General features: G+C 47.9%; 1 protein-coding gene and 1 non-coding gene across 2 annotated transcripts; one reads left to right on the top strand and one right to left on the bottom strand.

Moving 5' to 3' along the window:
* Positions 1-13,072: 13,072 nt before the first annotated feature.
* Positions 13,073-13,145, bottom strand: Trnas-gcu (transfer RNA serine (anticodon GCU)). The gene has a single exon. It is a non-coding gene; the product is annotated as a tRNA-Ser (tRNA).
* Positions 13,146-14,464: 1,319 nt separating this feature from the next.
* LOC125759453 (uncharacterized) lies at positions 14,465-15,550 on the top strand. Its single transcript, XM_049418252.1, has 4 exons — positions 14,465-14,575; positions 14,675-14,843; positions 14,908-15,189; positions 15,416-15,550. Exons 1-4 carry the CDS (start codon positions 14,505-14,507, stop codon positions 15,548-15,550), a joined length of 657 nt encoding a protein of 218 aa, XP_049274209.1. The 5' UTR covers positions 14,465-14,504.
* Positions 15,551-24,574: the final 9,024 nt, after the last annotated feature.

The following is a 24,574-nucleotide window of genomic DNA, read 5'->3' on the forward strand; positions in this document are numbered from 1 at the left end:
CTTAGAGCGAGACAAGTCCTAGTGTGATACAGGGGCCAAACTTTGACCACCTGGTGACATGCATTCAATACGCCGTGCAGAATCGTTTTTCCATCCGCTTTTATCCCAGTGCGGTCGTGGAGGCCTTAGGTAAAGCTCTCATCTTGTGATCTGCAGTGAAAAACTATTACGACGCAGGTAGTGCTACCGATATCGTATCTCTTCATTTGTGGGTGGTGTCGCGATGGAACTTGTGACCGCCACAAAATGCTCACCCAACAAAATAACTGCTTTTAGGGTAGCATTAGCGCAATTCTTGTTTGAGCAACGTAAACAGGTGCCTACGTTCGTGGCTTGGTAAATGTGCGCACTTTTCTACCTGTATATACGATTGCTGTCAGGGGTGTCGCTACTGTTTACTCATTTTTTTCAGCGACAACACAATAACGATTGGGACGACACTGCAGTCGTCCCAATCCTGAATAGAAAAACAGCGCAAACCTCATTTTCGATGTGAACAATTTATTCTTATTTTATCTATCAGTATGAATCCTAAAAAAACATGCACTTTTTTTATTTGCAGACTTGCAAAGCAGGTGTTTGCGGCGAACACGTCTGGGAATCGACAGACAAGGAACGATAAGCTGCGTTGACATTTAAGTAAATATGAGGTGCCCAACATAGCCCACTGCCTATTTTATTATGAAAAACGAGGACGAACATAAAGATGAGAGAAAGATGACATTTTATGAAAACTATTGTTGGTTTTAAGCATTGAGGCATGGTATAAAATTTCAACAACACATGGCGACAGCATTGAAAGCGCATTTCAAAAGAAGACTTCCATCACGGAATTCTGCGAGGCGAAGAAAATAAAGCTTCCACGACGTGCAGCCTACAAGTTCACTTTTATTCAATGGGCCTAACACTTCTTTCTAAGTAAGGTTTGTTATGGTTTAGGATCTCAACTAATCGTACCGTACAGTCCTAAAGTCTCAAAATTTGTGAGTTCTGTCAGCACGCTGTTCGTCAGCTGTAAGACAACTTACGAAGGCAACGGGAATCATAGAGGCCTCGAAAGTCGGACAAGCCACTGCCGTTTTTCATCTTACTGCACCTATTTATAGCACTAATCTCCTATTGAAGAAGAAATAAATTAGAAAGTAGAAAAGAAGAAAGTGTATGCGAATATGGAACTACTACGGCTTTTCGCTTTTTTGCAGGCACCCCGCAAGACGACTGATCAGACATGTGCTCATTTCTGAGCAAACACTCAAGTATAGACCTTTAGCAAAATATGCTGCAATCTAGCTGCTACCGTGCGCATTTCCGCCATGTTGAAGGCTAAGCGCGCTCCGCATGTGCACACAGGAGCGTACGTAGCAACATGTGGTGGCTGATAGGAACGACAATGCCGACATATTTTCGGTTGCCGTGTAGCTGAGATTGCGGAAAAATGGTTTGCATGGAACTAACCTCCACGTTATTATAGTTCCTTGAGGCCGACGACAAGCAGCATATCGTTCCGCGGCTGTGGCTGCTGCTTACGACTAACGCCGTGTTTACCTTCGCCGTTATTAATAGATGCGCCATGTTACAGCATCGGCAGTCATCACAGAACACTGTTTCGTGTCATGCCGGAATGAGACAGTTTTCGCGCCATGTGCTTGCAGGCACAAAAACACCGGCTTCGTGTATGTACGTGCTTGAAAGCTTCATCGCGAGCACTCGCGCACGCCTGCGCTGCTGTTGACAACATTACTTTGTTTATTACTTTGCGATAACAATTCCATGTCAGACAGGTAGCTCGTGCGCGTCTTCAATTTTCAGCGAACTGACCGAATGTACTAGAGCTTGTAGTTTGCTTTCAATTGTGGAGTTCAACAATGTAGCGCTTGATGGGGTGCCTTGTGCGCGAGCTTCACTATGCGTATTTTTCAAGCATTTTATGTGCTGTCACTGACAAATTCAGAGGCGCGGCCCGTTTGTCCTTACCGCCCCTCCCCTCCCCCATGACTCATTGCTTTTTTTTACAGCGGAAGCTGTTATGAGATCATTGAACGGCCGCTTTTGGTGCCGTAGTTGTCCGCCGCCGCGGCCGCCGCCGGTGTCCGTAACCACTATCACTCGAAATAAGAAAAAAAAAACGAAATAAGAAAAAATTTCCAGGATGGAACGGGGTTCGAACTTGGGCCCTCTGCGTGGGAGCCCAGTGTTGTACCTCAGAGCCATGCCGGTGCTTGGAACTGCCTTGCAAGAAGAAGCTATACAGGCTTCATGTCCAGAAGGAACCACATTAACATATGTAATTTAGTGTGGTAGAAGAGTGAAATAGCGACCACGCACCACACAACGCGAATTCTGTAACCAGGCGTCACACAATCTGAATTGCGCAACGAGTGGGTTGTTGGATGCTTCCAACCCATAACAAGGGGCTCTGCAATATTTCTTCATCGTCATCACGCACAACACCAACAAAGTGCGCATAATAGAGCATTTTACTTTGACGTTTTTACGGTCCGCTCCGCTCCGAGTTGGCCCGCTTAGCTGTAGCAGAGCGGCGGTCGACTTTTTCTATTTAGTTATCCTTTCTCCGCTGCCGAGCGGATCTTTCGTAGTTGCAACGACCTCTGGCCAAATTCAGCCTCGTGAAAATTGAAAAACAGTTTTGTCACTTTTACAAAGTAACACAAATATGTAATACTCACTTGTTCACGCAGTATTCACACGTGCACATGCGTTACCGGCCCATTTCAGGGGAAACAATAAAGCGTCGACTTCAAGACAGTCACGTACAGTCAGCGCTGTAGCATTCCAGATCCCCTGCAATCCGTTTGGACGCCAACACGGCAGCGATGTTTTCGTCATCTGTGCCGTCTTGTCTAGTTCGCGTCACTTTCCTTAATTCGGCGACTCGAAATAAGCACAAATGTTCGTCTAATCTCAAGCGCTTTCGCGGCTTCCGCTGCGCAGACGAACGTGAAGCGGCCGTGCACGTGGGAAGCACGTTGAGCACTGGAGGCAGCCACCTTAGAAAATGCGGGAAGTCGACGCACGCGTCAGGGAGGGCGTGCACATCGACGCCCCTCGCTAGCGGGAACGGCAGCGACGGTCCGCGCTCCGCTTAGGCTCCCTATAAGCGGAGCGTGAGCCTCGCTCCGCTAGCCCGCTTACGGCTAAGCGGAGGACGCATGCTCACTCGCGCCCCCGCTCCGCTTAGCTGCTGAGCGGAGCGTAAAAACATCAAACTAAAATGCTCTAATGTCTTACATGTTTTTAGCGGGCACCACGGCTCTCCGTTGAATGACGAAAAATGGCATAGTGGCTGCTTCTCTACTTTATAGAAATTATGATGAGTTATAGCCTAGTGGTTTCCTCGCAAGTGCACTTCCATTAGTTGCCAAGGAAGTCCATAAGCCCATCATCCATTTCCTCAGGGTCTCAATAATGTTCTTCCCTCCTCTCTGTCTGTCTTTCTCACGTCAAAGTATGTTATATTGCATGGTGGGAGAGTGAAATAGCGACCGGGCGTCACACAATGCGATTTACGTAACTGGTGAGCCGTTTAAAGCTTCCAACCCATTACAATGGGCTGAGCCACAATTCTTCATCGTCATCAGTCGTCACGTAAACAAAGTGCACATAATGCCTTACATATGTGTAGCTGGAACCTTGCTTCTGCACACAATGACAAATAATGGCGTTGTAGGTGCTTCCCAACTTCACAAATATTGTGATTTATGGCGTAGTGGGTACCTTGCTAGTGTACTTGCATTAGTAGCCCCAAGATACCGTTTAAAACGGGCTATAGTAATACCGCTCTTCCAGCTTTCGCTGTGACTATGCTGCGCTTTCCGCGCAGGCCTGGCGTTTTTTATTTATAACCCCAGCAGAGCACATATCAGGTACTCCCAAAAGGTGATCTCCCTTTGGAAAAATTATGTATCCACTCCTATGTGCTATGAAATATCAATAGATGCTTCAAGTGTGTGGGAGTGCGCTACCGTTGGTTACGCGCTGAGGTGATCTCTCGAGCGTCAGTCGGCGACTTAAAACTGTCTAGTTGCAATGAGTTGAAATTAAGAGGCGCCAGTGGGCCCCAAAGCCGATGATGTGAACGCGAATATTCTTGGCGTATTGTGTTACTTACGAGCAAAAGTCGGAAGGATGTTCACTGATATACCAGCTAATGGGCACCTACTTCTTGCAGCAACTAACACTTTTCATGTTCACTTTTCGCGTGCGCGAGAGCAGAAATTTTTACGTGTTAATCGTGCAGTTATTTTCTACGTAACATACGTCGGTGACTACAGCAGCGAAATTATTTTTACTTCAAAAATAAAAACATAGGGCAACGTGTTATTTAAAATTTGATTCATAATACACGAGGACAACATAGGCTGCCGCTCATATGAAATACGCTTCGAAATGGGTCAAAACACTTTCTTACCGTGATCGATGTGCCTTGCCGTGTCGCGTGCTAAAGCCTCTTCCCAAGCGTCCTACACTACACGCACGCTTTCAGAGAGCTAACAACGCTTCTTTCGCTACACTGAACACAGACAGGCGAAATTCATAACCTAGCGCCAAGCCTAATTCTCAACGACGACATGCCTACGTGTGACTCGGTAACAAACTTGTACCTTTTTCTCGTTGTGAGGCAGTTCTTTAGACGTAAAAAGCCGGCAGATCCCACACATTGTGGGAATCGATGTAATGCGAAGCAGCCAGCAAAGAGCTGCATACATCGTCTTGTATGTCATTGAGGAAAATGTGTGCCATGGTTTTCATGTTAACTCATATTATTTATGTTCGTCACACAGTAACGTCGCGCAATACGAACTTCGGGGTCGATCAAGCTAGAAAAACGGCCGCCAGCGCCCCAAGAGCGTGGCACGCAAGTCATGCTGTACATGACATACGTGTCATGACTTTCATGTTAACTTGTGTTATTTATGTTCCTCACACGGTCACGTCACATGATACCACTTTTGGTGTATATCAAGCTAGCGAAACGGCCGCCAGCACCCCATGAGCGTGGCACGTAAGTCATGCTGTACATGACATGCGTGTCATGATTTTCATGTTAACTCGTGTTTTTATGTTCGTCACACAGTCACGTCGCGCAAAACCAATTCCCGGGTAGATCAAGGTAGCGAAACGGCCGCCAGCGCGCAATGATCGTGGCACGTAAGTCATGCTGTACATCACATGCGTGCCATTATTTTCATGTTAACTCGTGTTATGATGTTCGTCACATGGTCACGTCGCGCAATACCAAATTCGTTGTAGATCAAGCTAGCGAAACGGCCGCCAGCGCCCCATGAGCGTGGCACGTAAGTATGCCGTACATGACATGCGTGTCATGATTTTCACGTTATCTCGTGTTATTTATGTTCGTTACAGGGTCGCGTCGCAAGATACCAATTTTGGTGTATATAAATCAAGCGAAACGGCCGCCAGCGCTCCATGAGCGTGGCACGGAAGTCATGCTGTACATGGCATGCGTGTCATGATTGTCATGTTAACTCATGTTTTTATGTTGGTCACACAGTCACGTCACGCAATACCAATTTTGGTGTATATAAATCAAGAGAAACCGCCGCCAGCGCCCCATGAGCGTGGCACGTAAGTCATGCTGTACATGGCATGCGTGTCATGATTGTCATGTTAACTCGTGTTTTTATGTTCGTCACACAGTCACGTCGCGCAATACCAATTTCGTGGTAGATCAAGCTAGCGAAACGGCCGCCAGCGCTCCATGAGCGTGGCACAGAAGTCATGCTGTACATGACATGCGTGTCATGATTGTCATGTTAACTCGTGTTTTTATGTTCGTCACACAGTCACGTCGCGCAAAACCGTTTCCCGGGTAGATCAAGGTAGCGAAACGGCCGCCAGCGCGCAATGATCGTGGCACGTAAGTCATGCTGTACATCACATGCGTGCCATTATTTTCATGTTAACTCGTGTTATGATGTTCGTCACATGGTCACGTCGCGCAATACCAATTTCGTTGTAGATCAAGCTAGCGAAACGGCCGCAAGCGCCCCATGAGCGTGGCACGTAAGTATGCCGTACATGACATGCGTGTCATGATTTTCACGTTATCTCGTGTTATTTATGTTCGTTACAGGGTCACGTCGCAAGATACCAATTTTGGTGTATATAAATCAAGCGAAACGGCCGCCAGCGCTCCATGAGCGTGGCACGGAAGTCATGCTGTACATGACATGCGTGTCATGATTTTCATGTTAACTCGTGTTATTTATGTTCGCTACACAGTCACGTCACAAGATACCAATTTTGGTGTATATAAATCAAGCGAAACCGCCGCCAGCGCCCCATGAGCGTGGCACGTAAGTCATGCTGTACATGGCATGCGTGTCATGATTGTCATGTTAACTCATGTTTTTATGTTCGTCACACAGTCACGTCACGCAATACCAATTTTGGTGTATATAAATCAAGAGAAACCGCCGCCAGCGCCCCATGAGCGTGGCACGTAAGTCATGCTGTACATGACATGCGTGTCATGATTGTCATGTTAACTCGTGTTTTTATGTTCGTCACACAGTCACGTCGCGCAATACCAATTTCGTGGTAGATCAAGCTAGCGAAACGGCCGCCAGCGCTCCATGAGCGTGGCACAGAAGTCATGCTGTACATGACATGCGTGTCATGATTTTCATGTTAACTCGAGATTTTATGTTCATCACACAGTCGCGTCGCGCAATATCAATTTCGGGGTAGATCAAGCTAGCGAAACTGCCGCCAGCGCTCCATGAGCGTGGCACGTAAGTCATGCTGTACATGGCATGCGTGCCATGATTTTCATGTTATCTCGTGTTATTTATGTGCATTACACAGTCACGTCACAAGATACCAATTTTGGTGTATATCAAGCTAGCGAAACTGCCGCCAGCGCTCCATGAGCGTGGCACGTAAGTCATGCTGTACACGACATTCGTGTCATGATTTTCATGTTAATTCGTGTTTTTATGTTTGTCGCACAGTCACATCGCGCAATACCAATTTCGTGGTAGATCAAGCTAGCGAAACGGCCGCCAGCGCTCCATGAGCGTGGCACGGAAGTCATGTTGTACATGACATGCGTGTCATGATTTTCACCTTATCTCGTGTTATTTATGTTCGTTACAGGGTCACGTCGCAAGATACCAATTTTGGTGTATTAAAGCTAGCGAAACGGCCGCCAGCGCACCATGAGCGTGGCACGTAAGTCATGCTGTGCATGACATGCATGTCATGATTTTCATGTTAACTCGTGTTTTTTATGTTCGTCACACAGTCACGTCTCAGCATACCAATTTTGGTGTATATCAAACTAGCGAAACGGCCGCCAGCGCACCATGAGCGTAGCATGTAAATCATGCTGTACATGACATGCATGTCATGATTTTCATGTTATGACTTATCATTTATGTTCGTCATACAGTCATGTTACGCCATACCAATTTTGCTGCACATTCGATGAACCAAGCGACCAGGAGAGCACAAAGTCGTAGGCGGCTAGACAGACAGACAGACAGACAGACAGACAGACAGACAGACAGACAGACAGACAGACAGACAGACAGACAGATAGATAGATAGATAGATAGATAGATAGATAGATAGATAGATAGATAGATAGATAGATAGATAGATAGATAGATAGATAGATAGATAGATAGATACGCTCAAAGTCGCAGAAGTTCGCTAAGAAATGCTTCGCATTTAATAACTGTCAACTGAATCACTAAAAACGCCTGTAACGTGTACAGGCCCTTGCGCACTCGTCTGACGTTTTTATGCCCCGATCGCCTACTTTCAAAGCAAATACAAACAAGAAGTGATAGGAACTTGTTGTTGGGCGAGTTGGTGTGTACTTAACATCGTGGTTTAGCGCTAAAGAAAGACAGACACAAGCGCCTGTCCTGTCTCTCACATGTGTCTGTCTTTCTTTAGCGCTAAACCACGATGTTAAGAAGTGATAGCAGTGACAGCAATATGGCGCCGAATTGGTAGCTTCGTCAAACCTCCGACAGATGGCAGCAATTTTGCATAAGGTCTGTTGAGGTTTACCAAGCTTGGGAAACCCAGCATCTGTTAAACGAAAAGCTTGTAAAGGCTCTCGGTCATGACATGAGAACGCGGGTACACTCCGTTGTATGTCAAGTCGAGCGTCTTCTCTAAAAGCCGTGAACAATCCACACGTGAAATCGTAGAAGCTGACTTGACTCATAAGCTTGCTCAACAGTGCGTTAGCATTCCATCAATAGGTCTTCTTGATGAACAAAAGGAATGTCTGCCCTTGATGTGAATTTGTGTTCCTTGTGATATGTCAGTGCTATAAATTCTGCGTTTCTGCGTAAATAAACCAGTTGGAAATCGGCGCTCATTTGTCTCTGCGTGTTCGTCCGTCGTGTTTTGCGCTGTTATTTTACGATCATAACCAACTAGCCCGATTTAGCGCCATTCTTTGGTAGGTGTTAAAAATGCCAACGAAAACGATTGTGACAATGATCGCGTGCGCCTGCCTTCGTTGAAATATGTGTGTCTCTTCAAAGTTATGTGACGGGACCCGCAGGATGACTCCGAAGCATCGACGTTCAGCTAGTCCCTATAAGGATAGACGTTTAGTTAACAGATGTACGTACAGTACATCACCAAGAGAAGATTGACAGTTCAATCACCGTTGTAGGTTGGTAGGTTGGTTTATGGGATTTAACGACTTAAAGCAACCCAGGCTATGCATGTGAAAAAAAATGCCCCCACCTCCCCGAAGGGAATCGTGAGGAAATGCGAATGCATTTCTTGCGCCGAGAATACACGGCGCAGTAATTTTAATGGCGTAAATTAATGACGAGACGAGGATTTGTACCGTAACCATTTATTTACACATTCATCAGCACCTGTTTGTGTTGTCATTGTACCTGACGGCCATAATCTCAGCCTTGTGGTCGCCGTTGGCGTTTCACAGCGGCGTCTCGAGCACACATTTCGAGAGGCGCCCAGCCAGCGGACGGGAGAGTGGGGCGCAGGGAGGAGAGAGAGCGAACGGCGAGAGAAGGAGCGGCGAAGCACTAGAGCGGTGCGGAGCCGGCGCGCGCCCGCGCGAACCGCGGTGAGGAGGCGGAGCGTGCGCAGTCACGTGGGGTGTGACGTCACTGCGCCGTTGCTACAGACGCTCCTCTCCTTTCCTCACGCCGTTGCTATGGGACGGCGGATTCAGGGTCGCTTATAAAGTGCATTCGCACTTAAAAAAAGAAATAGACTGTGTGACTCCTTTCGATAAGTCCCGACTTGCCACGATGCATCTCTGTTGCGGCTCACATGACTCTCCGAAATAATTACAGTAAATTCCAAAGAGAGTTAACGGGTCTTTTTAAAGAGAGTCATATACGTGATCAGCTAGAACTCTCAAGAAACAGTCAAAGGACTGTTTTTTTATAATCTGAGAGACGCCGCAGTGGAGGGCTCCGGGTACTTTCGACCTCCAGTGGTTCTTTAACGTACACTCACATCACACAGTACACGGCCCTCTTGCATTTTGCCTGCATGAATGTGTGACCTCCGCTGCTGAGATCAAACACCCTTCTTTCGGGCTGCAGCCCAGCACCGTAGCCGCGGCGGACAATCGCTGTTATAAAGGAACGCTCAAGTGAAACGTGATATCATTTAACTTATAGTTTACTGTTTCGAACTCGTATTATTAATTTTGTCATCGTCCATTCGTTGTTAGAAAAGACTGACGCAAACTGTTTATTTTTTACATTTAGCATGGGGATCTTAGCAGCAGAATGCCAGTGTGACGTTGTACATGTTTTAGTGTTGCTTTTACTTTCGCATTTTCGCCACATCGGCGCAACAAGAATTCTCGAAAGTTCGAACGTTAGGTACCTTGATCCATTTCAACAGAGTGAAAAAATTTTCACGTTGGAAAATGCCTTCGCCATAGTATAGATGCCGTGGAAATCGCTGACGCATGGCCAATGCTGGGGCCGGAACCACAACGTTGCGTCGCAATAGAATTTTTTTCTTTGCATGTTTTCTTACTTGACAAGTTTTTCACAAAGCAGAAAGGTCACCTTTTCTATTGTAGAAAGATAAAGAACAAGTCTCAGAGAAAATGTTTTCTTAATGTGATCGCGTTACAGAGCTCGTTTCGTAGAAACTCCGGTGTCGGCGTCGGTGTCGGCGTTCGGTCATGAGCGAAGTTCAGCGTTTTTCGTGACCTAGAAATCGAGAAAGATGCAAATAAAATAAATAATAGAAACCTTAGGTTCGAGTAAGACTCAAACGCAGGCCTCTTGCGTGACAAGCAGGTGTTCCACCACAGAGTCACGCCATTGTTTTAAGCTTTTTCGAAAGAAAAAAACGCTATATGAATGGCATGTAATGGGAGGAGTCTCTTTACCGCATGCAGTATTTCCGCGGCAGTAGCGTAGGATGGCGCCAAGCATCAAAACACATGAATGGCCAACCAGTGGGCGTAAAGGCCCACCAATTACAAAGCGCTCACACATGTTTATTCATGATCAGCAGCAAAAGCATCCAGAAATTGAGCAACTTCGTAGGTCCGCGTGTTGCCTTACGGACGCGTAGTTTGCCCTTCGCTGGTTCGCAAAAAAAAAAAAAAGAATTATGGCTCAATGGGCACCTCGCAACTGTGCTTGCAGTAGGCATTCTAGGACAGTTCAAAACGGCCAATGTTACGCGCACAGACGTTCGTTTTCTTGCGGCGCGGCTGAGGCATCCACCGACAACCGAAGCAAGAGTAGCAGTTGAGAATGTCATGCACGCCGGGTCCGATTACACTATCGGGTTCTACTCTTGATGGCGAAGCACAAGCGTCCTCCAACTTTTTATTACCCCCTGAAAACTCGCACGATATCCACAATATCAGCAATAAGGTGTAAATGACGGATATTTATAATGTGTGCATACGCATATTATTTGTTAACTTGCTGTACACAACCTCTGTCATGGAGGCATTTTTGTTATTTCCTGGCGGTCGCTCTTCGGAGCTGGCACATTATTTTTCTCGTGTGAATTACGAAAATGAGCGATGTAGTTGTATTGGGCAGATGTATTCGCTCACATTTTTACGAGCTGTATCTGGACCCATTACGCTATCTTGGTTATAGCATCATATCCATAAGCGCTTATCCTACATGTTTAGTTGGGGCTTCTTCAAGCAGATCCGATGTCGTAGTCAATTTTATCTATCAACGATTTTTACAAGGCGTATTCATTTTACATTCTATTCATTCACACATTGCAAATGAAGCATTGTGGAAGGATGTTCACCCTACTCGCTTTTTCTCGACGCCCACGAACGTCACTTACTCATGATGTTATGCCCGGTACTTCAGATTTTTGCGCGTCGTTTTTACAGCCTTTTGTGAAGAAGCCTTCACCTGAACTTTCTTGAAATGTCACGAATTTTCGTGTTTTCCATTCCGGCTTCTAAGATGCAGCCCATTTGACATTCCCGTGTTTGTTGAGTTTACGGTTTATATTTCTCTGAATAGCAGCTTCACTCATGACATGTTATTTTTGGCTTCATTGCGCTGCGTCGAAACTGGCACCTCGAACAATTTCCCGGCGAGGATCTCCACCAGTAGATTGAATGCCTACTGGCGTCAGCCTCGGTGTGCAGTGGTTGCGGCGCTCGGCCCTAAGAGTACCTTCGCCTAAAGAGTAGCTTATAGTATTTTTAGGCACCATAGCTATCGCAGTAATAGCTATAGTACTACTCCTTTAGGCGCCAAGCCATAGTAATAAGAAAGACCGAAACCTACCTTCCCCGCAGACACGTTTACACCGATGGCTCAACTAATTCCAACAGCCCTACTGGAGCCGTGGTTTTTCCATCTGGGGAGATATCGTTGTAGTTTCTGTCTTCCCATACCACGAAGTCGACAGCAGCAGAACTCACAGCGCTTCAAGCTTCGGTCACGTACTTCAGCAGCCATCTTAAGCAATGGGCCACCTTTAACGACTCGCGGTTAGCCCTATAAACACTACAAATTGCCTTGCGGCAATTTATAGTGCCTCTCATTTAAATGACTTCAACTGGTTCAACGCAAGAGAGGGCGCCACCGCCTCAGCAAGTGTGATTGCTTCTCCCACCAGCGTTTCTCCGGAGCCCAATCAGCGCGCGCCGTGTGGCGAGAGAGAGCGAGCCGTGCGCGTTGGCTTCACAAACGCTCTTTCTGCGATGGACGCTCAGCTGTAAGCTCGCGAGGAGCGTGAACGCGCGCTCACCCGTGAAATACAACGCCAACGCAAGGCCGATGAAGCAGAAACACCACCGCACGCTGCATGCTTCGCCCCTCCCCAGGTTTCACGTTAGTGGAGCTGAAACATTTGCCAAGCTTCGTTGTTTCAAAAGTATTTCTTTTTTTTATGGACGACCGAGTTACTAAAGCAAACCACTGGTGAATTCCATTGGCAGATTCGGAGCACTTCCGGTAGCAGTTTTGCAAGCGAAAGCTGTTCTGAGACCATTTCACCGGCCATTTTTGGCGCCCTAGTTGTCCGCCGCCGCCGCCGGTGTCCGTAACCAGTATCGCTCGAAATAAGAAAAAAAACGAAATAAGAAAAAAACTCCAGGATGGAACGAGGTTCGAACCTGGGCCCTCTGCGTGGGAGCCCAGTATTCAACCTCTGAGCCATGCCGGTGCTTGAAACTGCTTTGCAAAAAGGTCCTATACAGGCTTCATGTCGGAAAGGAACCACATTAGCATATGCAATATAGCGTGGTAGAAGAGTAAAATAAGCACCAAGCGTCGCACAACGCGAATTCTGTAACCAGGCGTCACACAATGCGAATTGCGCAACGAGTAGGTTGTTGAATGCTTCCAACCCATTACAAAGGACTCTGCCATAATTCTTCATCGTCATCAGGCACAGCATCAACAAATGATGATGATATCTGGGGTTTAACGTCCCAAAACCACGATATGATTATGAGAGACGCCGTAGTGGAGGGCTCCGGAAATTTCGACCAGCTGGGGTTCTTTAACGTGCACCTAAATCTAAGTACACGGGCCTCAAACATTTTCGCCTCTGTCGAAAATGCAGCCGCCGCGGCCGGGATTTGATCCCGCGACCTTCGGGTCAGCAGCCGAACGCCATAACCACTAGACCACCGTGGCGGGGCCAGCATCAACAAAGTGCGCATAATGCCTTACATGCGTATAGCAGGTACCAACGCTCTCCGTAGAATGACGAAAAATGGCACGGTGCCTGCTGCCCTACTTCTCAAAAATTACAATGATTTATAGCGTAGTGGGGTCCTCGCAAATGCACTTGAATTGGTTGCCAAGGAAGCCCATAAGCGCATGATCCACTTCCTCGGGGTCTCAGTAAAATTACACTGATTTATAGCGTAGTGGGTTCCTCGCAAGTGCACCTGTATTGGTTGCCAAGGAAGCCTATAAGCGCATGATCCATTTCCTCGGGCTCTCAGTAAAGTTCTTCGCCCCCCGCCCCCGTCTCTCTCCCACGTCAACGTATGTTATACAGCATGACGGGAGAGGGAAATAGCGACCGGGCGTCACCCAATGCAAATTACATAACTGGCGACCCGTTTAAAGATTCCAACCCATTACAAAGGGCTGAGCCATAATTCTTCATCGTCATCAGTCGTCGCGTCAACAAAGTGCACATAATGCCTTAAGACGTGTAGCTGGTGCCTCGCTTCTCCGCGGAATGACGAATAATGGCTTAGTATGTGCTTCCCAACTCCACAAAAATTGTGATTTATGGCGTAGTGGGTACCTTTCTAGTGTACTTGTATGGTAGCCCCAAGAGAGGTTAACGGGCTCTAGAAACGCCGCTCTTCCAGCTTTCGCTGTGACTGTGCTGCGGTTTCAGCGCAGGTCTGGCGTTTTTTTTGCTCCATTCGGAGCAAGCCTGTTCCATTGGCAGATTGAGAGTGCTCCCTGTATGTTTCATTGGCAGATCCGGAGCGGCCCCGCCGCGAAATCCACTCCACGGAGCAACTCTCTCTACTCCGCGAGAAGCGGCGGATTCAACCGGAAGTCGCAAGCGCCCCGCGCGTGCGCAATGCGTGGCGTACCTCGTGATCGACCAACGCGCTGTCCAAGCGCGCACTCCGCGCGCCGAGAAGGCAAGTCGCGTCTCGGGAGAAAAATGAGTGGTGCGTCGCAGCGTCAACTTGCGCTTTTGCTGCTCGCCGAGAGCGATGATTCGAGCTCTAGTTCCGGATCGACCAGTGAGGACTCAAGCGATGAAGAAGCTTTGGAAGCTGGCGTATACGAACACGTTTTTGACGTCATGTTTCGGCCGCCGCACAAGAAACCGAAAGTTGAGCATTCGCCGACGACGTCGTCCGCCAGTACTCGGATGAAGAGGTAAGAATTAACGCATCCCTTTCGGAAGTTCGCATTTTAACACTCTTTACTTATGCTGGCGAAATGCAGTTCCGAAGGCACTTCAGGTTGTCTCGGCGTGTTGCCACCGAACTGATAGCAGGCTTCGCGTCTTCTCCGATGTGCCCGACAGACAATCACGGTGGCAAGGCTGCGAAATCTGCGGAGACGCACATTTTGTCCTTCATTTGGTAAGTAATTTGGTGAGTAATTGTTATTGCTGCCTCTTCTTAAATTCGTCCCGCGAAATTGGGCACTAAAGTGTGCCGCCTGATCTCCTTACTGCGCAGGTATGCAGCCAACAAAACATGCATGCGGGATGTGGCCGACAGATTCAACCTGGCTGAAAGTACTGTACACAGGGTACTGCAAAGAGTGGCAGACTACCTGTGTACGCTAGGTCCAACTGTCCTCGCATTTCCCCGTGACCTGGAGAAGCTGTCCAGAGATTTCGAGAAAGTATGTGCACCTAACTCTTAACGTTTGAAAATAGACTGACGAACTGTTGGTCCTTTTTCTGCAGGTGTCGGGTGTGCCTGGTGTTGTTGGATGCATAGAAGGTTGCTACATTCTCATCCAGTGCCCCGAAAACAAGATAGCTTCGACCTACGTCAACAGACACCACTTCCTCTCAATGACATTGCAGGCTGTGTGCGACAACAAGAGGCGATTCAGTGACGTGCTCGTTGGAAGCTCGAGCGAGATACACGATTCCCGTGTCTTTCGCCTGTCCTCGCTTGCCAAAAAAATCCCAGGGATATGCCAAGGTGGCAGGTATCACATCCTAGCTGACGCAGCATACCCTGTAAGGCCGTTCTTGCTTACCCCTTACAGGGATTATAGAGCACCAACAAAATAGAAGAAAAAATTCAATGCAAAATTTTCGGCAACCCGCGTGCTGATTGAAAACTCATTTGGGATCCTGAAGAAACGCTTCCGCCAGCTTATGTATCTGGAGCTGCGGACTGTCAAGTGGCTAAATGCGTTTATGCTTGCTTGTTGCATCTCGCATAATCTGTGCATCGACACAGGCGACGAACTGCTCGATGACAGTGATGAAGAGGAGGCTAACGAAGATGTACCATGGTCCAAGTGCACAGACAGCGATGAATGTAAAGAAGAGGATACTGAAGAAGACGCAGCTCTACGTAAGCTCGGCGAGTTGAAGCGAGAGAAAGTGTTCCAAAAAATGTTTGGGAGAAAATGAAAAATCCGCAATTGACTTCCTGCTTCGATATCGTGAAAGTCCACCATTAGTAGCAGCTCCGTTTATATAGGTACTTGTTCTATGGGAGAAAATAAACAAAAGCTTTACAGATATAATTCGCTTGTACATTTTGGTCGCTTCTTTTATTGTTTTTCATTCCACCGTCATTATATTCATTTTTTTGCATAATAATATGCCTGTGCAAATGCTGTGTGTGAATGTACACAGTGTGATGTTAATATATTGTCACGTGGTCGTGACGTCGACGAAGAAAGCAGTCGGCGTTTGCAGAATGAAACTGTTTATTTGGCCGAACTTGTGGCCGGGAAAATGAGAACTAGAACTACAGCAATACACGCTGTACAATGATAGCGGCGAACAGGGCGTCGTCCGTCGATCAACTGACAAGCGGCGAAGTGCGTCGGCTTTTATACAGGTGCTATCGAACTTTCCAGCGATATCGCTGTTGGCGGCGTTATCTCTCGACAAAGCTGGAACATTCTCGTGCGGCGCGCAATCTTAACGGATTGCTCCAAAACAATCGCGAAGCTTCCTACACATCACGGCGAGGCCTGCGCAGCGCGTTGCCCACAGTCTTTGTGGGTGAAGCTTCAACTCATAAAATATAAGACTTGCGGCAATATATATGTAAATGAAAAAGATCCTCTTGGAAAGCGGCAACAAGGTGCGCGTTAAAGACCACCAGGTGGTGAAAATTCCTGGACAGATTCCTGGAAGCAGTGGGGACAGATTTGTGATCGAATGAATGGTCAATTTGGATGCAAAAAGACATGGCAGTTGTTGAGGCACCTTTTGGATCCGGCGGCAACCAAGTCGGCCCAAAGGGGACAAATGACTCGGTTAGTGCATCAGTATCAAGGCACGATTGGAGAATTTATAAAAGAACTCCGGGATCGATACATAACCAAAGGAGTAGGTGGTTGCTTACCACACTATTCGGGGGCGGAAAACTCAGAACTAGATGAAGACTTTACGGTGGCGGAGGTGGAGTTTGCCATGGGGCAGCTCCGCACTACGTCAGCCGCGGGCCCGGACGGGGTTACTAATAAAATGCTGAGGAACCCGGATTTCAAACCGGTGGGGGCGCTCACGGACTTGATGAACAAGTATTGGGCGGCCGGGGAGATCCCAGCACAATGGAAGCATGCTAGGATTATATTTATTCCTAAGCCAGGCAAGAAGCTCTGCGTGGAGAACCTGCGCCCGATCTCGCTGACATCATGCGTGGGCAAATTGATGGAGAACGTGGTTTTAAACAGGCTTAAGGGTTATGCGGAGGACAAGGCGATCTTTCCCGCAACTATGATTGGTTTCAGGGCGAATTTGTCCACGCAGGACGTCATGTCACAGCTGAAACATGACGTAGTCGATCCCGGGAACGGCACGGGCACCAAAGCTATATTGGGGCTCGACCTGGATAAGGCTTTTGACAATGTTTCCCATGAGGCAATATTAAAGAACCTATCGGACGTTAGCCCAGGTGCCAGAACCTTCCGCTACATCAGATCATTCTTGGAAGCAGGACTGCGGAGATTGCAGTTGGAGAAATCAAATCGGATTCTTTCCCGATGGGGGGCAAGGGGACGCCACAGGGTTCAGTTTTGTCGCCGTTCCTGTTTAACCTCGCTTTGATTAAGATACCGCCGAGGCTGGAAGAGATACCGGGACTGAAGCACACATTTTATGCGGATGATATTACTCTATGGGTGACCAGGGGTAGCGACGCGCAGTTGGAGAAAACACTGCAACAGGCAGTCAATATTGTAGAAGAGCTCGCAGGAGATGCGGGACTCTCATGCTCTCAGCCCAAGTCCGAGCTCTTTGTGGTTCGGGACAAACCACGAGGTCCACATGCGAGGCACTATATTCCGCCACCACCGCTGGAGGTAAAAGTGGGGGGTATGCCGGTCGCCGAACCCCAAACGATCAGAATCCTGGGCCTATATTTACAGACTAACAGGAAGAATACGGTGGCCCTTGAAACGCTTAAGAACACGGTCAACGCTACCGTAAGGCTAATCAGGCGAATCGCTAACCGTAAGAGCGGGATAAAAGAAAAGAACCTCTGTAAGCTGGTACAGGCGTTTGTGCTCAGCAGGATTACTTATGCGACACCTTACATGAAATTGGATACCACAGAAAAAGGCAAGGTCGAGGCTATGATTAGGCAGGCTTACAAGGCAGCCCTTGGGCTTCCTGACAATGCGTCAACAGACAGGCTACTAAGATTAGGGGTGCACAACACCCTGGAAGAACTACGGGAGGCGCACCTTGTGATGCAGCACGCTAGGCTTTCGACAACGGAAACTGGCAGGGATATATTGGAAAGGATTGGCGTTGGCGCCGAGGCTCCCGCTGGTGACACTAAAACTCAGGTGCGGCGAGAAATACACAAGGCCTTGCACATAAAGCCTTTGCCCAAGAACGTGCATCCGATCCACCATGAGGGACGCAGGCAGGCAAGAGCCAGGAATTTACATGTTCGATATGGGGAGTACAAATCGGCAGTCTATACAGACGTCGCGGAATATAAGGACAAGGACGCATTTGCGATTGTGGTGGTGGACAGGCGGGGACGCTTGGTCGCCTCTGGATCAGTCAAAACGCGCTCCTCAGAAACTGATGAAGAAGCGGCAATAGCGCTAGCTATCACTAATTCTCAGTCTGACCTGATTCTCAGTGATTCAAAAACAGCCATTCCAAATCTGGCGAGGGGCAGAATATCGGTCACCGCCGCACGACTGCTGCACCGAGCCGCGGGGCGAGAAATTCGGGAAATAGAACTTGTCTGGGTACCAGCACACTCTGGAAACCCTGGGAACGAGGCGGCTCACCTGAATGCTCGAGGTTTCGTCAGCCGGGCAGGTGAGCCGCCCGTTCCGGGGAGATCCGCGAGAGATGGGCTGGTGTCCTTTCACGACATCACCAATCATTATAAACTAGAGCGTAGGCTTTATCCGCCCCCGCACAAGCGGTTGACCAAGGCGCAGAAATGCGTCTGGAGAAAACTGCAGACGCGATCTCTTCCCAACACATACGTGTTAAGCAAAATATACCCGGAGGAGATTAAGCCACAATGCAAATGGTGCCAGGCAGTGGCAAGTTATGATCATATACTGTGGGAATGTAGCATGGTGCCGCCACCGGCGGATATTATGCGTGATCCCTCTCTCGAGCAGTGGGAGGCCGTGTTGACCAGCTCGGACCCAGTCGTCCAGACAAGGGTCGTGGAGTGGGCCACACAGGTCGCCGTCAACCTTGGGTTGATGGCCATCTAACACGGAATCGTCCCCAACTGTTTTCTGACGAAATAAAGTTTTTCCATCCATCCATGCACACCATTCACATATATATTTTTTTACAACTCCTATCGTTGTCTCTGGCGCTTCCCGTTATAATCGTTCAACGGATCGCTATATGTGTAAATGAATAAATACATGCAACATACGTATTTTTCGAATAGCTACCACCACTAAACCAAGCTCGTAAAGAGTCTGTTATCTGTCCGTAGCAAACTTTTTTGTTGCGGATCCCCACCCCAGGCTCTGAAACAAACAATTGTTTAATAAAATCAGTTCTTCTCTTATGCATAAAATCAGTTTATTTACTTTCACTCATCATTGTACTCCGCACTTATGCCAAGGGCACGGCTCAGTAATGCCAATTTCTCATTGTGCTGCCTCGCCCTGTCTTGCCGGCTTTCTTCTTTCTGTTTTTTTTCCGTCTTCGTGTCGTGCTACTCTCTGCGCTTCCTTCTGCGCTTGCAGCTGCTTCATTTCGTCAAGGAAAAATTTCATGTCTTTCAGTCTAGATGTGGAAGGACGCGGTGGCCTCGTTTTTTGTTTTTCAGCAGTGTTTGATTGCCCACTCGATGAAGTACTCTGACCGCTCTGCGAGCTTTCCGTTTCTTCATCAGGCATCTCCTCCACCTCTCCTGACGAACGTCCTTTTCTGCTGGACATGCTCCCGGTATCTTTTCTCGAAACGACGCCGTGGCCATCTCGCAACTCCTCTGGTTCGAAGCTGTCGTCCTGAGCGGCTATCTTGGCCAGCTCCTCGTCGTATGGCACGACGCTGGGTGAATTGCCAGACTTCTTGTTATGAGTAGTTGCCGATGTCTTGCGCCTAATTACAGTCTTAAATCGGCTGCAGCATTGCTCACCGGTCCTCGTTATCCCCATCGTTTTGTTAAGATTTTCAGCGATGCGGGCAAACATTTCTTTTTTATTTCTAAATTTTCTCATGGGTCCCACCTGTGCGAAATATTGGTCGTAATAGTCGAGCATCAACTTCGTTTCGCCCGCCGTCCATTCGCAGGCTGCACCTGAAAATTTTGAAACGACAATTAGGTATGTCATATCAAAAATAGCGGCAAACGGGCTTACTGCGGCGGCTGGTTTTCTGGCTTGCTCCACTGGCTCCATGCTGCTGTGGAACATTCACACTGCTTCCAGGATCTGGGACTGAAAACAGAGATCCAAATTTTATTCCTCAACAAGGAAAGATTACGACAAGGACAGGTAAAAGCTGTAAGAACAGATTCCCTAGTACACAAGGTCGCATAAAGCTAGAACAATGTGAGTTACAGAACGTCACCATGAAAAATGATAACGTCACTACGAAAGGATTATAAAGCAGGTATAAAGAGAGAAAAGCGGATATAAGGAGACTACGCAGCACGTGCGGTTAGACCCATCTTATTTTTACTGCTAATAATTAAGCAGTTCATTAGTAACCCGAAAAACCGCACCTGTGTTTATTTCAACGAACGTGAAAGACAAATAATGCAGCATCTTTTTTGACGAACTATGTGTATTTTTCACTGGGATATCAAACGAAGTAACTGACTCATAAATAATCATTACCCCCGTATTCAGAAACGCTCCTTCACTTGAACTTGACTTGCCACCGCCTTCAACGCGTTTCGAACGCGCTGCCTTTAGGCAGTGCCAAGGCAGCACAAGCGCGTTTCAAACGCGCTCTTTGAGGCGGGGGCAAGTGAAGTTCAAGTCAAGCAGCGTTTCTGCGTAGGGGGGTAAATGGCTTGTTTTTTTTTTGCAGGCACTTGCAAATCACAAAAGAACAAATCAGCTTCGGTAAAAATAATGTTGCCATTGAATTATGGAGTAAACATGTCAGGAAGGAACATCAAGCTTAGATTATGGGGTTCAGTAATGTTGCTAGCGGTTAATCAACAAACGACGTAAAAGAGAGTTCAAATTAGGACAATATGCATCCATGCTACTGTTCCATGAACTTCACACACGGTGGCACCATGCAGTGCGGAATACTGCGTGAGCACGCACAGAGCAGGACACATGCGAGAAAGATTTTTTTTTTTACAATGACGAAATCCACTCACCTGCCGTGTTGGCACATGCCGGGTTCGTGATCGATGAGTGGAGGACGCTTACACCCGCTGCCACTTCCATGTGAGCACAGGAGGAAAATATTTAGAACCAAACTTCCAAGTACAGCTGACGCGCGAGTTCAAACCGAACAGGTTGAGAATCGAAAACGGCGCTTACGCGAGGAATGCTGGGTGCTTCCGGAAGCGGATGTGCGCTAGCGCCCCCTGCCATTTGCTCCAGCGAGAGCGCCTGTGTTCCATTGGTAGATTCCCGCCGGAGTGGATTGCGCTCCTCCGTCGGAGTGGCGTGCTCCAGCGCACTCCACTCCGGTCACTCCGAATCCGCCAATGGAATTCACCACATCTTGCGCCAATTGCGCATCACGAATGTCCGTCGGAGGGAACTCGTTTCCTGAAGCATTCTGTACGCACAGCTTGCTGAAATTAGAGGATACTGATGCATTTATTTCCTTTCTTCCTGGAAAATTTTGAATTCTCACATAAAAGCCGTACGCAGCGGTCGAAGCGTTCCTATGTTGCCTTGATTAAAATGAGCTCGAGAAATAAGTAAACCCAAGATGCTAGCCAAATCAACTTCCATGGCTACCACACTTCTGCAGCTTGTGGAGAGAGGCATAGAGAAGATGATGTACGTTTCTACCTTTTTTATTTTCACACTTTTTTTCGCATTGAGTCTCGGTAAGAATACATGATCCCTCACTTATTTTATTTCTCTTGTCATTCTTCTATAAGTTATGTGTTATTTCCCCTTTCCCCCACCCCACGTGCCAACCAAGCCAAACCTTGGTTAACCACCCTGCTTTACCATTCGTTTCTGTCTCTGTATTGTCCGACGTGGCATGGGGAACCACCCATGCAGCGCAGACTTCAGTTATATCAAAAAAAAATCACAGCATATCCACGGAGTGAATGATGATGAGTGGGCGAAGCTGCGGAGGTTCATCGGTAAACCGTGAATCTTCCGTGAATTCTGCCCAGTACATCATCACCGACGTGAGATAGGGCGCGTTTATACTAAAGGTTCGATGAGTTATGACGACTTGCAGCTCACTTTAATTTTACATGTACGCTGTGAATTTTCATTGTTTAGAAAACCATTGCTTTAGAAAACATCTGGCGTCTTTCGTTAAGCAGCTGGCGTCTTTTCCTCTTGCTTTAGAAACATCTGGCGTTCTTCCGTTTTGCTTTTACAAAACATCTGGCGTGTTTCGTTGGTTTATTTCATCAATCAACAGCGTTTTGAACAAAATTGTTATTGATTAATCACGCACAGGAGAAATCTCACCAGGCACTACCTTGGAGGTAAAGAATGGCTGCTAATGGGAATGAGAGACAGAAGAAGTCGGCTTTTAGCTACCGCTGCGAATTTTTTATTGTTCAACAACGCACAGGAAAAATCTCCCACCGGCACCACCTTGGAGGTCAAAGCGTAAGACTGGTTACGGACTACGACTACGACTACGAGGGACGAACGGGTGCCGCCTTAAGGAGCTTCGCCCCTAAAAATGCCACCATCTCCCACTAAAGGGAACCATGTGGAGAAGCGAAAGAGCGCATAGGTCGCCTTAAATTTCCGTTTATCACTGGCACCTTGCCCGTTGTTAACGTGTCCCTGCATGTGGAGCACACCATGAATTCAATGTAGCTGCTGTTGGTGTCACTGGTCCCGAACTCTTGTTGGATCACGCCACACGGGTTCATCGCGCGTCTGCAGAATCTCGTTCCCCGACGCCATCACGTGATTGCTGAGAGAGTGTAAGGGGGAGAGGCCACAGCGTCTTACCCAGCCCCTTACACAGGCCCGAACGTGCTAATGCGTGCCAGCACACGTGGTTTTGTCGGCGTTACGCCATGCTAGGACAGCATACGGTAGCCCGGGCCCCTCAAGTGCTCTGCACGTATCATCATCAAGGCGGTCGAAGAACAAGACGAAGAATATCCTTGTTACACAGACAGCCTAAACCGCGGTTAGTGTAACCACGGTTCGCTTATGTTACACGTTATGCGAAACCGCGGTTATGCCGCTAACCGCGGTTGTATCAAAGAGAGTTTGGCAACCTTGGTTTGGCGGCTAAACGAGAAAATGGCGGCCTCCATGGAGGACGTGCGCACGCTGGCGAGTGTTCGTGAAAATCGAACGAATTGGACCGCACGAACCACAGAAAGCCTGAGTAAGCTTTGGGAAAACAATTAGCGTCATCTGCGGAGAACCTCAAGGAATGCGAAAGTGGACGCGGCAATAACAGCCGAGTTGAACGCCGGACTGCCGCCAGATGCAGAGCCATTCACGCCAAAGCAAGTCCGCATTAACTGAAGTCGCTTGCGCGCCGTGAAACATCGGCGAACTGTGGGTCAACGCGTTTAACCGTGGTTGGTCGTAACTGCGGTTAACTTGCTTGTGTAACAAGGGTAGAAGATTTCTCCTTTGCGGGAGCGCGCGCTCAATATGTCACAGATGGCTATGGTAGGTTTTAGAAAGCGGACGGTCGCCAATGGAACTACGGACAAAGCCCAGAGCAAAAGCTGCTTCGCATTCAAAAGAGATGTAACGTGCGGCTTGCATACGTGCGTGTTATACGCAGCGTCCATTGGCGCATTCATGTGGGGCAAGAACACCACACTGTAGGTGAACAAGAACACCTGTTATAACAGGGATACCGCGAACATTGAACGCCACACTTCTCGGCATATGTGTTAACTACGAAGGCCTTGTGGAGTCAGAACTGCTCATGGAGAAAAAAAAAGGACTCAAGAAAAAGCTACCTTTGAGATTCCTCCAAAGCAGTCGTGAGAGCACAGTCCTGGGGTCCGGTACCGGTATGGGTAAGACCCATCGAGATGCTCAAAATGCCTATTACTGTTGTTAGCTATACAGAGTTACCTTTACTGGGAAAAAATGAGAAAAAAAATCACTTTCGCCGCAACGGCGAAGCAACGAATGTGATAGCAACAAGCTAGAATGTCACACGAAGAGCGGCACACAGCTTGATTGTCACAGCGCACCGCTCATGCGCAAAAAACGCAGGAAAACAACTCATACAGGAAGAGTGCCAAGCAAGAACGGTAATGGCTCGGCACTTGCAGCGCTCTGCTCAAACACAAGGAAGGACGCTGGAAAGGAATGCACAGGTATACACAGGAGCGCGAACGAACAACTGTCACAGTTGTTACTTCGTGTTTGAGCAGCGCGCTACAACCCAACGCTCTGGATTTTTTCTCTTGAAAACTGCGGCGCGTCCTGTGACCCCTCCACACCTCCTGCCGCGCGGTGGCGTTTGATGCACTGTTTACCTAGGGTACCTTGATGCACGTTTGGCACACATCGAGACACACTATGCTTACCCGGCGTTCCACATCGCGAGTGGGTACAGAAATGGGCCATTTTTTGGTGCGCGTCTCAAGATCAGTTTTGCGTACTGAAGCAAAATCTAGGAGCATTGCTTTAATAGGACACTAAAGAGCAAAACGGTTTTTCTGTTATTAGTAAAGTACTCATTCACGAACCAAAAACGCGACGCTTGCTGCGAGAAGACGCTTAGTAAGCGAGAAAACGCGCGAAACAAAACGTGGGTGGCGACGCCACCTTGAAGT

This window comes from Rhipicephalus sanguineus, chromosome 8, assembly GCF_013339695.2.
Source record: "Rhipicephalus sanguineus isolate Rsan-2018 chromosome 8, BIME_Rsan_1.4, whole genome shotgun sequence".
In the NCBI taxonomy this organism is placed as follows: domain Eukaryota; kingdom Metazoa; phylum Arthropoda; class Arachnida; order Ixodida; family Ixodidae; genus Rhipicephalus; species Rhipicephalus sanguineus.